The 13375-nt window shown below is 43.3% G+C and overlaps 2 protein-coding genes across 3 annotated transcripts; one reads left to right on the forward strand and one right to left on the reverse strand.

Moving 5' to 3' along the window:
* Positions 1 to 2834: 2834 nt before the first annotated feature.
* On the reverse strand, positions 2835 to 10359 carry LOC122030132 (protein COFACTOR ASSEMBLY OF COMPLEX C SUBUNIT B CCB2, chloroplastic-like). Of its 2 annotated transcripts, none has more exons than XM_042589286.1 (6): positions 10080 to 10359; positions 9891 to 10003; positions 9722 to 9793; positions 4029 to 4169; positions 3778 to 3937; positions 2835 to 3134 (listed from the first exon to the last, which is right to left on the reverse strand). In XM_042589286.1, exons 1-6 carry the CDS (start codon positions 10318 to 10320, stop codon positions 2890 to 2892), a joined length of 972 nt encoding a protein of 323 aa, XP_042445220.1. In that variant the 5' UTR covers positions 10321 to 10359; the 3' UTR covers positions 2835 to 2889. The 2 variants fall into 2 exon arrangements, with proteins under 2 accessions (XP_042445220.1, XP_042445221.1); XM_042589287.1 differs by having other exon boundaries at positions 10085 to 10275.
* Positions 10360 to 11325: 966 nt separating this feature from the next.
* LOC122030453 (protein IQ-DOMAIN 22-like) lies at positions 11326 to 13174 on the forward strand. The gene is made up of 3 exons (XM_042589653.1): positions 11326 to 11755; positions 12112 to 12417; positions 12487 to 13174. Exons 1-3 carry the CDS (start codon positions 11393 to 11395, stop codon positions 13069 to 13071), a joined length of 1254 nt encoding a protein of 417 aa, XP_042445587.1. The 5' UTR covers positions 11326 to 11392; the 3' UTR covers positions 13072 to 13174.
* The last annotated feature ends 201 nt before the right edge of the window (positions 13175 to 13375 follow it).

Genomic DNA, 13375 nt, shown 5'->3' on the forward strand with positions numbered 1-13375 from the left:
TTATTGAGTTTGCAGGAAAGTCCTAAGTTGTCTTAGGCAAAAGTCCTAGATGCGGTTAGGCAGGTGGAAAACTCTAGGGGGTGGTAACCCTAAGTCCAAGGGGGTGGTAACCCTAGGTGGTGGAAACTCTAAGGGGCAGTAACCTTAGGTCTTAGGGGTGGTAACCCTAGGTGGTGAAAATCTAAGGGGCGGTAACCTTAGGTCGTAGGGGGTGGTAACCCTAGGTTGTGGAAAACCCTAGGGGGTGGTAACCCTAGGTCCTAGGGGGCGGTAACCCTAGGCTGAGGAAAACCCTAGGGGGTGGTAACTCTAGGTCCTAGGGGTGGTAACCCTAGGCAGAAAGTCCAGTTGGTCTGGAGGATCAATCTGGCAAATAGGTAAACTCTCTTGAGTGGAGTAGGTGAGGATGCGTTCCCCGATAAGGGAACAGTAGGCGTCGGTTCTACCTATGGTTTCCGGAGATGAAATCTGAAGTCAGAACCGGATAGTCCGGAGGCTGTCAAAATAAGTTTCTATTTATCTTATTTTATTGTACTAACTTTGTTTTGCAGGATATACCTTGTTTGTAGACTAACATGCCTTGCAGAACGGAAATTGCACAAGAAAAGCCTCGGATGAACAGTCCTGAGGCACCCTCCATGGAGCTTGGAGGCGCCTCGGGTGACTTGGTCGATAGCCCCGCAACAAGGCGCGAGGACGCCCTCCATGGAGCTTGGAGGCGCCCTCAGGCGAATAAGCAGCGGGCATTACGGAGTTTATCAACGCGGCTGACTCGATAGGTTGGAGGCGCCCTCCATGTGGTTAGAGGCACCCTCCATGTGGTTGGAGGTGCCCTCAATAGGCCATTTAAGCCTGGTTCGAGCAGCAGCTTACACAATCAAGAATCTGGCAATCCTTCTTCCATGTGCTGCTAACAAGACGATCTGGCGAAGTCCTAACTCTACTCCGACGACCAAAAGCTTTCAATTTCAGATTTCCTTGTTGTCAGTATAACATTTGATAGTGCTTTAATTTGTATTAATTTGTAATATTTCTGAATTGATAGTGATTGTCCAAAGTAAACACTCAACGAGTATGAGCCTTGGAGTAGGAGTCGTCACAGGCTCCGAACCAAGTAAAACTCTTGGTGTTCATGTATTGTCTTATTTTTCGCTACGTGTTTTACTCTAACAAATGAATTAGCCACGAGCAATATTCACCCCTCCCTCCCCCCTCTCCCCTCTCCCCTCTCCCCTCTCCCCTCTCCCCTCTAGCGCTTTCGATCCTACAATATTAACTAGAAATGAAGAAAGTCCCACAATCTCTGGAAGGGGGTAAATCAGAGCATTTTACCCTAACACAATAATCCTTATATAAGAAAAGTCAAATATCTAACAAGACATTTTACATCTATTGAGAATTGATCCTAATACTTATTAAAATAATACCAATAATGTCAACCTATGAAGCTCATATTGTAACCACTATGAACTATAATTATTATAATATAATTTATTAGTGTTTATTAAAATTGAAATATCTATATTATAATACATGTGAACATGTAACTACCTCAACAGCATAAAAAATAATAATTTGGGAAAATATATATATATATATATTAACATAAAATAAAATGTCCTTTTGATAATAAATTAAGGAAGGGACGTCTTTTCAATTTTTGTCCTTGTCCTCTAGCTTTATCCTGGAGTCTTTTAATATTTTTTGCTTTATAAATAAGCTAGATGATCTAGGTAAGTCAAGGGAGTAAGATAGGTCAATCAAGTTTGTCAGATATAAGAGTATAAATAAGTTAAGTTGTTTGTAAATAAGGATGTAATTGAGTTAAGTTGTTCATGAATTATTCGAAACTCGATTCGATAAAAATTCATTTAATGAGACTCATTAAGATAAATAAATCAAACTCAAGTTTCACACTATTCGACTCGTTAGCTCGTGAACATGTTCGTTAAGTTCATGAATTAATTTTAAATAAAATAATAATAATTTTGATATTAAATTTATAGATTTTTTATTATACTTATGAAACATATAGACAAATATATTAAATTTTTTTATTATAATAAAATTATAAATTTTAATAAGAATATTATAATTTTTTCTAAATATATTATTTAACTTTTAATAAATATTTAAATTTATAACTCATATTTATTAAACTCGTTATGCTCGATAAAAGCTCGAATAAACTCGTTAGTCATGAATATATTCGTTAAATAAAACTCGAGTTTGACTCGATTATAAATGAGTCAAATTCAAATATTCAAGAATTCGACTCGGCTCAATTACACCCCTACTTGTGAATCACTCGTGAGCAACTCAGTCAAAATTCAACTCGAGCTTGAAGTTGACCGAACTCGATCCAAGCTCGAGCCGGCTTGATTAGAAATTGAGTCGAACTCGAGCTTAATTATTACTTGCTCGAGCAAAACGAGCCCATAATAATATATATTTTATAATTTATAATATATAATATATTAATTTATTTATTAAAAAATTAAAAAATTCAAATTCGAGCTCAAGCCCATAATTAAATATCGAGCTCGAGCTCAACTCTACCGACTTGAGCGAGCTCGAACTCGAATCAAGCCAGTATAAATCGAGCCGAGTCGAGCTCGAGCCTTGGCTGGTTTACAGCCGTAGTCAGGTGCTTCGGGCTAGTTAAGTAGACTGGGACGATCAAGTTAGGTCATCTAATTGGTTTAGGAGGGATTGGCAACTCAGTCAATTCAATTTGATCCACTCAACATGAAGGAACCGACTAGCTCACCTCTACCCGACCAAACCAACTCAATCACACAAACTCAACCTGAATTCATGCGAGCAATCAAACCTGGGACCTGAAATTCAGATGCTTAGAACAGAAATGATTACAAATATCTGAATACCTCACAGAGATGTTACAAATCCTTGTGTATTTTTGACTTCACTGGTGTGTAAGAACTTATTTGCAACAGCCTTGATCCAAGCTCTATCCTTTTTGGAATATGCATATCTGACGTTGGATGCCAGTAGGAGAAACCCTTCATTCTCCAATGGTGGAATCGAATTGGTAAATGCATCAGAAACTCTGATTACTGGCTGCACTAGCATTGAAAGAGTCCCTTTAGGTAGTGGAATCCTTACCTCAGATCCTGCAGCCGTCAAAATATATGAAACTAAAACCTGTAAAGTGTAAGAAAACACCAAACAAGATCATTCCTGCATTGGCAAAATCACTTCCTTTGAAGAAAGAAAATATTGAAGATGTGTACAATGAAGTTCAGCAAAACTCTCAGAAACTAGAAATATTCCAAGTACTGAAATGAATAATTAGTAGCTTATAGGGAAGTCGCAAAAAACTTGGTTACACAAGAATGCAGGAACAAGAGAAGATCATCCAATGAGGCTGTTTCAACGTCTATATTCCGAATAGCGCATCTATGTTCTTGAGTGTTTCAATATTTTAGATGTCTACACGCACATATTACCTACCACAAATGGTTTAGGACTCGCAATGTATTGTCATCGCATTTACATGTACAAATGGCATTCTTGTGTTTGTTTCATTCTAACACAATGGAATCTTCTAAAAAACTGCATGGATTCCAAGAATTTAGCTGCTATTTTATTCATCAATTGAAGCTTATTTATCTGAGGCAGTGGTTCATCAATTGGGCGAATTATGAACAGGGTATTCTTCTTGAAGCAATCCATCCTAACTCATTTTATACTAGATGATAAAGTTTGAAAGGAACATAGGTATTTATCCTCTCCAAGAAGAAAAATTTATCATACCTAGGCTTTCAGGATAATATACTGTTTCTTTCAGGTCAAAAAAGCCACTTTGTTGAATCCCATTGCCAAACCATTGCAATAGATGATCTCTCGAATCGTCTTCATCTTCAGGCATGTTCCAGTATCCACGTATGCATAGTCCATCATTAACTGCTATAATCTAGCACAAAGAGATATATAAAGATGTACTGGACAATAGTACCTCGTCTTATTTTTGGCACCTAAGTTTTTAGTGAAATCTGAAGTTATACCACTGATATGCTGTTCGTGGTGCGTAAAAGAGCATAAGAGGCCCATGCCATATCTTCCTTCAGATCGTCTGAGATGTTATTGGGCATGAGGAATATTTGCCTATTTCCTTCTGGCAGTGAGGTACGATCCACTATTGCACCCTGATGAAATTCAAGAAACGGGACATATAATAGGGAGAATATTAATGAAGACGATAATTTACCAAATGTTGATAATTAAAAAAAAAGTACATGACGACAACAAATTCTTTAGTCCCTGCATATGCTGCACAAAGATCATTGGACTTACTGTATCGCTAATTGTTCAGGAATTTAGAGAGCAGTCATCACCTAGCATAAGAATGACTACTAACAACTAGATTACAGTATTGGATCAAAGGTAGGTAACAATCAGACCTTGGCCTAGTATGCCGAAATAGTAAGGCAACGGTAACAAAGTCCTACTGTATTATTCACTAATTTAAGTCCTTCAGACATTTTTGAATTTAGGCTTTGTCCACAGTGATAGCCAATCCACTCAAATAAACCAATCTTTGCAGAAGGTTGAATATAAAAGAAACAAAGCTTTCCAAATCCAGAAATGACCACAAGTGAGACAGGACCAGAAATATAACATCCAAATGTGAAAAAAATACTCTACTGCTGAGTGACTCTTCCATCCTTTTCATGTTGGCACATCATCATCAAGTTCTAATTTTCTTCTAGTCAGAATAGAACCTCAACTCTATACTCCTGTTCTCTAAACTGCCCTCTCTAAGAGAAGTTTTCATGGGGAAAAAAAGAAGAAAACGTTATAAATTATATTCTTACTTTCATGCTACATCAACCAAAACAAAAAGTAAATCATCTACTCTTATAAAGGCAATTGGAAATGGTTATATTTCACATCATTATCTATCAATGTTGTTGGATTATTGCATAGTTGTTTGTTAGGGTACCAAAACTCGGAATAAAGAAACACACAATTGTATTTGGGTTAACAGAAACAGTACAACAAGACTACTCAAATCTAAAAGAGAAACTCTCTCCACCAGCCCAAGACCATACTCTCTTTTGACAGTAATTCTTAGATCCCCTCCCCACTAACTTCCTACCAACTTATAACCATACACATACTCTAAAACATGAAAACATAACTGCCACAGAGATATAATTAACTCTACAAGATAAACTGGCTACTATATATTAATGTTGGTATGCCCCTTTTGTGCTTTAGCCCTCCTAGAATATACAATCCATGTTTTTGGCTTGTTTCCCCCATGACCCATGTTCACATCTAGAACTGGGCTTCTATCATTACCACCTGCTGTAGCTCTAGCCTTGTCCTCAAGGCTAAAATGAGGAAATTGAGTTCTAAGAGTGAAATCATCCTCCCACATTGTGTCAATCATGGCCTTACCCTTCCATTTGACTAGCCATTGACAAATCGCTTCGCCATTATGAACAATGTCTCTACTAGCAATCACATATTTGGATTCCACATCATCTTCAGGTGTTACCTCCAGTCCACTCGGTCAATATGCTTGCACATTATACTCTCCAATAGCTTTCTCAAGTAATGGTGGAAGAAGGCAACTACGCTCGCCCCAGCACCTCCGCCAACCCGTCCCAGGGCCAACACGGAGGAGCTTTCTTAAGTAATGATACACGAAAGATGGGATGGACTCGAGAATGACGGGAAAGTTTCAGCTTATATGCAACCTCGCCATATTTTGCAAAACCTGGAAAGGTCCATAATATCATGCTGCCAATTTTTTATTAATCCTCCAAGAGACTGTGTGCTGGCTGTGGGGGCCTTAATTTAAGGAACACCCATTCTCCTACTGCAAATTGTAGTTACTTCCTTGGAGAGCTTCATCCCTGTCAAACAACTCCCTGGCCACTATCTCAACTTTAGTTTCATTTGTTAAGAAACGAGTTAAAGTTGTAATGGATTGGAAGGAGATGACCATGAAATTTCATCATGAAGATCTTTTAGTCACCCTACAAGGTAAGTTGGAGGCAGCTAAGAAGAGTAAACAAACAGAAATAGTATAACAAAAATGTTGTAACCCCAAGGTTATTTTGATATGATCAACCAAGTTAGGTTAGGTCCTGTGGTGTTTTAACCTTGTGTCTAAGTGTGCAGAAGCTTAGGAACACAATAAGTCAAGCAAAAGACGCAGCTAGCGAGAAGGACGGCACGGGAGAGAGTCGACGGGCTCGGAGCGTCCTAGGGACGAGGTGCTGCGGAAGAGTACGCGGACGGACGAGAAGGAAGCGCGTGGCGTTTCCGAGGGACGAGAAGCCGGAGCGGAAGGTTGCTCGAGAAGGCCGAAATTAGGTTCGGGTGAGCCTTATTTCGGTTGGCTGAAATCACCCAAGCGAGCGAAGTCGGAGTGGAAAACCCGGACCGAGGCGAGCTGAACCGGAGCGGAAGGCCCAGACCGAAAAGGTCAAGGGGGTTGACTTTGAGGTCCGGGCGCCTGGATCCATTTCGAGCGCCCGGAAGTCTTGGAGCTCGGAATGTGACTTTGATCGGATCGCGTTTGACCGCAATCCATTGTGAAGGGGATAAAACTTTATCCCCCTCCAGGCGTCTGGAAGGTTCCAGGCGCCCCGACCAAGGCTATAAATATAGCCTTGGTCCAGAAGCTTTTCAATCATCAAGCAATTGTAATACAACACTTGTGCGCTCTTCATTGTTAGTTTAGCTTCTCATTTTGTGCTTTCACTGTTGTAAGAGACTTCTCCGCCTGAAGAAGATACTTAGTGTGTTTACTTCCTTGGACTAACAACCTCCCCGGCTGTAACCAAGTAAAAGCTGTGAGCCTCTTCTTTTAGCTTATTTCTTTATTTCAATTTATGCAAGTGTTCTTTTAAAAGTCCGAGAAAGGTATTTGTTTTTTATATTGTGCAGAACTATTCAACCCCCCTTCTAGCCGGCCCAACGACACTAACAAAATGTTGGATCGAGAAGCACTAGGGGGAGGGGGGGTGAATAGCGCTCGTGGCTATTTCGTTCGATTCGTAAAACTCGAGTGTTAAAGCAGCGGAAATAAAAAGAACAACACACAAAGACACAGATTATTTACTTGGTTCGAAGCCTGTGGCGACTCCTACTCCAAGGCCCGCGATCGTTGATCGCTTTCGGTGGGCAACAACTATAATATCGTAAATGAGAGTACAACTTTGAAATACAATATTAAAGCTGGAATACAAATTATACCGACGATGAAAATTACTATCTTGAAGCTTCGAGTCGTCGGGGTCTTGCCGTAGCTCAGCCGGATCGTCTTGTTAGCAGCACACAGGAGAAAGAGCTCTAGAGAATTGATTGTTTGAAGTGCTGCCTCGACAACCCCTTTTATACACTGCTGAAGGCGCCTCCAAGCACGTCCGAGGTGCCTCCAGGTTGCCCGAGTCGCACGCGTGGATCAGCACAGAACTGGTCGCACTTATTTGCTTTAAGGCGCCTCCAAGCCTCTTCAAGGCGCCTTCAAACCTTGGTCCAAGGCGCCTCCAGCTTCATCTAAGGCGCCTCCAGCACTGCTTCGCAGCTAGCTCCCGCTTTGCACTCGAGGCGCCTCCAAGCTCCATGTAGGTGCCTCGGACACTGTTCATCCGAGACTTAAGGTTGGTTTTTTGTACCTGCAAGATGCGTTAGTCCCAAAATAACAGCATACCCTGCAAGACAATGTTAGCATGCATAAGATATAGTGAGAACAGTAATTGACAATCTCCGGACTGTCCGGGTCTGACTTTAGATTTCCGACCGGAAACCCTAGGTCGACCCGACGCCTACTGTTCCCTCTACGGGGAACGCGTCCTCACCTACTCCCCTCAGGAGAGATTACCTGATGTCAGGCCGGTCCTCCAGACCGACTGAACTTTCTTCCTAGGGTTACCACCCCATAGGACCTAGGGTTACCGCCCCCTAGGGTTTTTCTCCACCTAGGGTTATCACCCCCTAGGACTTAGGGTTACCGCGCCCTAGGGTTTTCCTCCACCTAGGGTTACCACCCCATAGGACCTAAGGTTACCGCCCCTTAGGATTTTCCTTCATCTAGGGTTACCACCCCCTAGGACCTAAGGTTACCGCCCTTTAGGGTTTTCTACCACCTAGGGTTACCACCCCCTAGGGCCTAGGGTTACCACCCCCTAGGGTTTTTCACCTACCTAACCGCAATTAGGACTTTCCTGCAATCACAAATAAGCTTAACTTTGAATTCCTTTGTCATTATCAAAATAATGGTTCGATCGTCGGATGTTTCCCGCACCAACACAAAAAAACACTCAAATTTGACAGAGAAACTCTCTCCACTAGTCAAAGACCATACTCTTTTTAACAATAATTCTTAGATCCCCTCCCCACTAAATTCCCACCAACTTATAACCATACACATACTCTAAAACATGAAAATATAACTGCCACAGAGATAGGGGTGTTCATTTGGTTCGGTTCGAATTATTTGGGTTATTCGGTTCGGGTTATTCGGATTTTATAATTTTCTAAATCCAACCAAGAACCAAACCGAATTAGCTATAAACCAAACCGAATTACCCGAAACTAATTTGGGTTATTCGGTTCGGGTACCAATTAACCCAATTTTCTTTTTATTTCAAATTTTCAATCTTCTTCAAATAAATAAACTCTTAATATTTTACATTTATAAATAAATAAGCTCCAAATTTGATAAAATAGTTTCATTCAATATAAGAAAAAAACTTACACATTCCAAAGATTATACTAAAATAAATTAAAAATATATATATTAATTCCTTATTTGGGTTTCGGGCGGGTTATTCGGATGGGGAGTTAAATCCAAAACCAAACCATTAACCCAATTAACATTTTGGGTTAATTCATTCAACCGACCCGAATTTCATTTAACCAAACCAAATAACCCGAATGTTATTTGGATCGGCGGGTTAATGGATTGACCCGAATAATGAACACCCCTACACAGAGATATAACTGAGTCTACAATATAAATTGCCTACTATGTATTAATGTTGGTCTACCCCTTTTGTGTTTTAGCCCTCCTAGAATATACATGTTTGCCTCCTATAAATTGCCTACTATCCATGTTTCTGGCTTGTTTCGCCCATGATCCAGATAATCCAGCATGTTTCCCCCATAACCCAGGTTCATATCTGGAACTAAGTTTCTATCATTGTTTGTAGTAATTCTCCATTATGAGTTTAACTAATGCACATTGCAATTCTCCAACACGCTGATCCCCAGCAAAAATGTCAAGAAGCTAGACCTCACAAGCAGTACTTTCTGAGAAAAATTAATTTTAAGGAGAATGCTATTTCTTTGTTATCCCTTTGGTCAGTGCTTTTGAGGAGAATTACCATTTTTTGTTTGGACTTTTGGTTAGATGTCCTATTTGATACATGGATATAGCTAATGATAGTAGTATTGAGGAATGAATCAAAGAGCAAAATTATTTTTTCAATATTTCTAAGGTACCACAAGAAGGCAGAGATAAGGGTCTTGTACTCATCATCACCATCAAACAAGAAGCTATCTAGATTGTAATATTAACTTTGGGGAGCAACATGATAGCATGAACAATCAAATATGAGTCTAAAAGGAACAGCCAGTGAAATCAGTCAATGAAGATTCGGCCTAGCGTAAATGTACTGGACCAATGGATTGTAACTCATGCAACATAAAAAAAAGAGTCTTTCAAAGCTTTACATACCTCAAGAAACCTCCCAAGATAAGGGAGGACGATCGAGAAGGTAGCCAAGAAAATCCCTAGAGCCTCAGTTCTCTGGTTTAGAGAAATAGAATGTAAAAAAACAATTCTTATAAGAAACTTTCTTCCGGTTGAATCGAGTTCAAGAGAACCAAAAGGAAAACTGAATTACCAGCTGAGCAGGAGTGGCGGAGGCAGCGGAGAAAACGTGGTTGATCACGATTAGAGTGCCAAGTGCAATCCCGAGGTATCTCGGAAGGTAGGACTCGTCAAGGCCCGGAATCCCTGTCAATGCCTAAAGATGAGTAAGTAAAACAAGCCGGAGAGGGATGGAACGACAAAGGGAATGGAGTCAGAGAACCAAACGTGAAACGGAGAATGGAGACGTTGATCTCTTGCTGCTGCTGCTGCTGCTTTTGTTGCTGGGGATTGGAGTCCCAGGCAGCGAGTGTGAAGAGGAAGCGGCGGCGGACAAGGGCTCTAGTGGATCGAGGAAGGAGGAGGAAGGGAGGTGGGCCTCTCGTCGGAAGAGTAGGAAGCGTACGGATAAAGGACCATTTCACGCCGGCGACGGCGGACGACCTGCATCCACTCACGGCCATTTGGAGCCAGATAATTGTCGGCCAATATCGTCAAGAAAATGAAAATTTTGGGCAAAATTCATAAAAGCACTCGTTGTTTATTTATTTATCTATTTTGGGCCTTTTAGCAATTGGAGAATAGTTGCGGTAATTTGGCCTCAAGCCCAAATTTCCATTGTCTCAAACATTTGCATAATACAAGTCTAATTTAGCCCGACTTGACTTGTTTACAAGTAGTTTTGTGAATTCAACTCTCCAAGCATAACAAACGCAAGTTAGTTGAGGATGGAATCCCTGCGCCGATAAGTTAAGATGTTAAGCCCCCTGTGGCTCAATAGCTTGGCTGATGATTCAGTTCATCGAACCAAGTATTTAAGATTAATTTTGAAGGGGATCGATTTAATCCTATTAAAAATTTTCATCAGTTTATAATTCAACAAATTTTTTCGGGGCAGATTCGAAGTGTCGTGATTCTGTTGCGTTGAAATCTCCATGTCTGTGGTTAGTTATTGGGGCTTGTATTTTTCTGGTATCTTGTGACTTGCTGTGCTTGTTAACTTTTTATTGAAGTAGCAGCGCTTGTGCAGTTATGCACAAGCCACCAGAACATAAGCGCAACGACCGGTTCATACTGGTCAACCGCGGTTCAATTATCATCCGGCCGACCGACCGAGCACGACACGAATCTGACAGCGACGATAAAACACGCACGTTATGACGGCGCCATTAACGGGGCCGTTATCTCTACCAGCAGCGGTAATCCACCGTGCGGCACCATCGCAGATCCGACGGACCACGGCCGCCCTGCGACTGCCATTCCTCGGCAGCGTCAGCCTCTGCGCCGCACGTGATCCTGCGCCCCCGTAGCCTCGCTTGGTGGTGGTACGGCGGACACGCCGAATGACATTGCGTAGACTACGGAGGGGTACTCTCGTACTTTCATCTACGGAGACGGCCGGATTCTTCTACGCGCCGGCTCCCCACTGTGTCATTTCCCACACGCAGCGCCCCACGACTCAAGTCGCGAGCACTTCGGGAGTGCTATATAAATTGCGCTTGCGCCGGTGGTTGCTGAGTCGTTGGAGGAGCGGTGATGGGCCGTGCCGCGAGGTGGATTCGGGGGCTCCTGCTCGGCGGGAAGAAGGCGGGCGAGCCGACGTCGGAGAAGAAGCGGTGGGGCTTCGGGAAGTCCTACCGGGAGAAGCAGCGGCAGCAGCACTACCAGCCGCGTGGCGAGGAGGTCCGGCTCACCGTGCCGGAAGCAGATGCGGACGAGCGCAGCAAGCGAGCCATCGCCGTGGCTGCTGCGACCGCGGCGGTGGCGGAGGCCGCAGTCGCCGCGGCGCAGGCAGCCGCGGTGGTGGTCAGACTGACGGCGAGCGGTGGAAGGGCGGAGCGGGAGTGGGAGGAGCAGCGGGCGGCTCTCAAGATCCAGTCCGCCTTCCGCGGTTACTTGGTTAGTCTTCAACCCTTATTCTCATGCCAAGTTTAGATTTTGCACCTTCGATTGATCTCCTTGCGCCGGCGAAATTGGGAATTTAGGGTATAAATTTTTGAAGCAAAATTGCATCTTTTCTCAATTCTCCCAATCTTATCTTGGATTTCGAACCAACATGACTCGCTGGGAGCGCAGAGATGCTTTGCGTGCTTCCAGTAGAGTCTGTCTCTTCAAAGTTCCCATCTTTGCTCAGGCCGCTGAAAGACGCTTTCCAGTTCCCTCCGAGTCTTTAAGCTCTGCCTTATATTGCCGCTCTCTCGGATTCGTCATTTTCTGTTCATTGATTCTTACTATCTTTGGGGTTTTTGTAAAAGGCGAGGCGAGCGCTCAAGGCGTTGAGGGGACTGGTGAAGGTCCAGGCGCTGGTCCGTGGTAACATTGTCAGGAAGCAGGCAGCGGAGACTCTCCGGTGCATGCAGGCGCTGGTGCGCGTCCAGGCGAGAGCCCGGGCGTGTCGGTCTCTCTGTTCGTCGAGCAGCCGTCCACCGGCAAAAGCTTCCCGTCCTCGCGCGCGCGGAAGCTCGGCTACTCATTTCCCTGCTTTCTGTTATCCTCCAACTGATGAGAATTATGAACGTGCTGTTCGACCAATTGCCTCCGATGGATCTTTCACTCTCAAGGCAAGTGAATCTCGGGTGTGTGTTCTTTAATGCTCAAATTTTTTGGTAAATTTGCTTCAATCTCTGTAGAGGAATTCATCGAGAGTGGAAGTCGACAGAGCATATTTGTGGGACGGCGACCGGGCCGCAGGAAGGAAGGCCACAAATTTCTCGCCGGCCGGCGACCAGAAGAACGCCATAATCATGGAAGTCGACCTAGAATGCTTATCCCACATCCGCAAGAAGAGCAACCACCACCATAACCACTCCGGCAACAGCCGGAGCTTCACCGCCGTGCTCGCCTCGCCGTCGAAGGACTCCTCCTCCGGCCAGAGCCCGTTCTTACACCACGGAACGTCGTCTCTGAAGCAGGCCGCCGACGAGGACTGTGCTCAGAGCTTGTGGAGCGACTACATGGACTGCTGCCCGAGCTACATGGCGAACACGGAGTCGTCGAGGGCGAAACTGCGGTCTTATAGCGCCCCGAGGCAGAGGCCGGAGGTGGAGAAGCAGGAGCCCGTGGTGAAGAGGTCGTCAGCGCACGGAAGCGGCCAGATTCCGCCATTGTTGCCTCAGAGGAGTGCTTCTTCATCTTCTTTGCATGCGAAATTCACCAACAAAGCATATCCAGGATCGGGGAGGTTGGACAGATTGGGGACGCCTATAAGAATCTGAAGGCGTTGTAACACTGATTGATGTATCCATCTATGATCTCATAGATTATGAATATGATCGAGTTAGAGTAGTATGTGATCGATTATGATCCATCGTTTTTACTTGGGTTCCGATGTTTTGCTTTTCGATCATGATCATGGCTTCATGCGAGGCCAGTGTTGACTTTGTCAAACTCAATTAAAAATGTGGAATCTATCAAAGACCGTAGTTGAGGAGAGGATTTAAGAGTGTTTAGTCAAAGTAAAAATTACTTTTTTTAAAACTAATTAAAGAATAATAATCTTAAGTTATACCAGGTCAGATT

This window comes from Zingiber officinale, chromosome 10B (assembly GCF_018446385.1).
Source record: "Zingiber officinale cultivar Zhangliang chromosome 10B, Zo_v1.1, whole genome shotgun sequence".
NCBI classification, from domain to species: domain Eukaryota; kingdom Viridiplantae; phylum Streptophyta; class Magnoliopsida; order Zingiberales; family Zingiberaceae; genus Zingiber; species Zingiber officinale.

Coding starts and splice junctions, on each gene's coding strand:
- LOC122030132 (XM_042589286.1), bottom strand. CDS start 10,320: ATGGCCGTGAGTGGATGCAGGTCGTCCGCCGTCGCCGGCGTGAAATGG. Junction 10,004..10,079: donor CATTCTCCGTTTCACGTTTG/GTTCTCTGACTC, acceptor AGGCATTGACAG/GGATTCCGGGCCTTGACGAG. Junction 9,794..9,890: donor CCGCCACTCCTGCTCAGCTG/GTAATTCAGTTT, acceptor TCTCTAAACCAG/AGAACTGAGGCTCTAGGGAT.
- LOC122030453 (XM_042589653.1), top strand. CDS start 11,393: ATGGGCCGTGCCGCGAGGTGGATTCGGGGGCTCCTGCTCGGCGGGAAG. Junction 11,756..12,111: donor CCGCCTTCCGCGGTTACTTG/GTTAGTCTTCAA, acceptor TTTTTGTAAAAG/GCGAGGCGAGCGCTCAAGGC. Junction 12,418..12,486: donor ATGGATCTTTCACTCTCAAG/GCAAGTGAATCT, acceptor CAATCTCTGTAG/AGGAATTCATCGAGAGTGGA.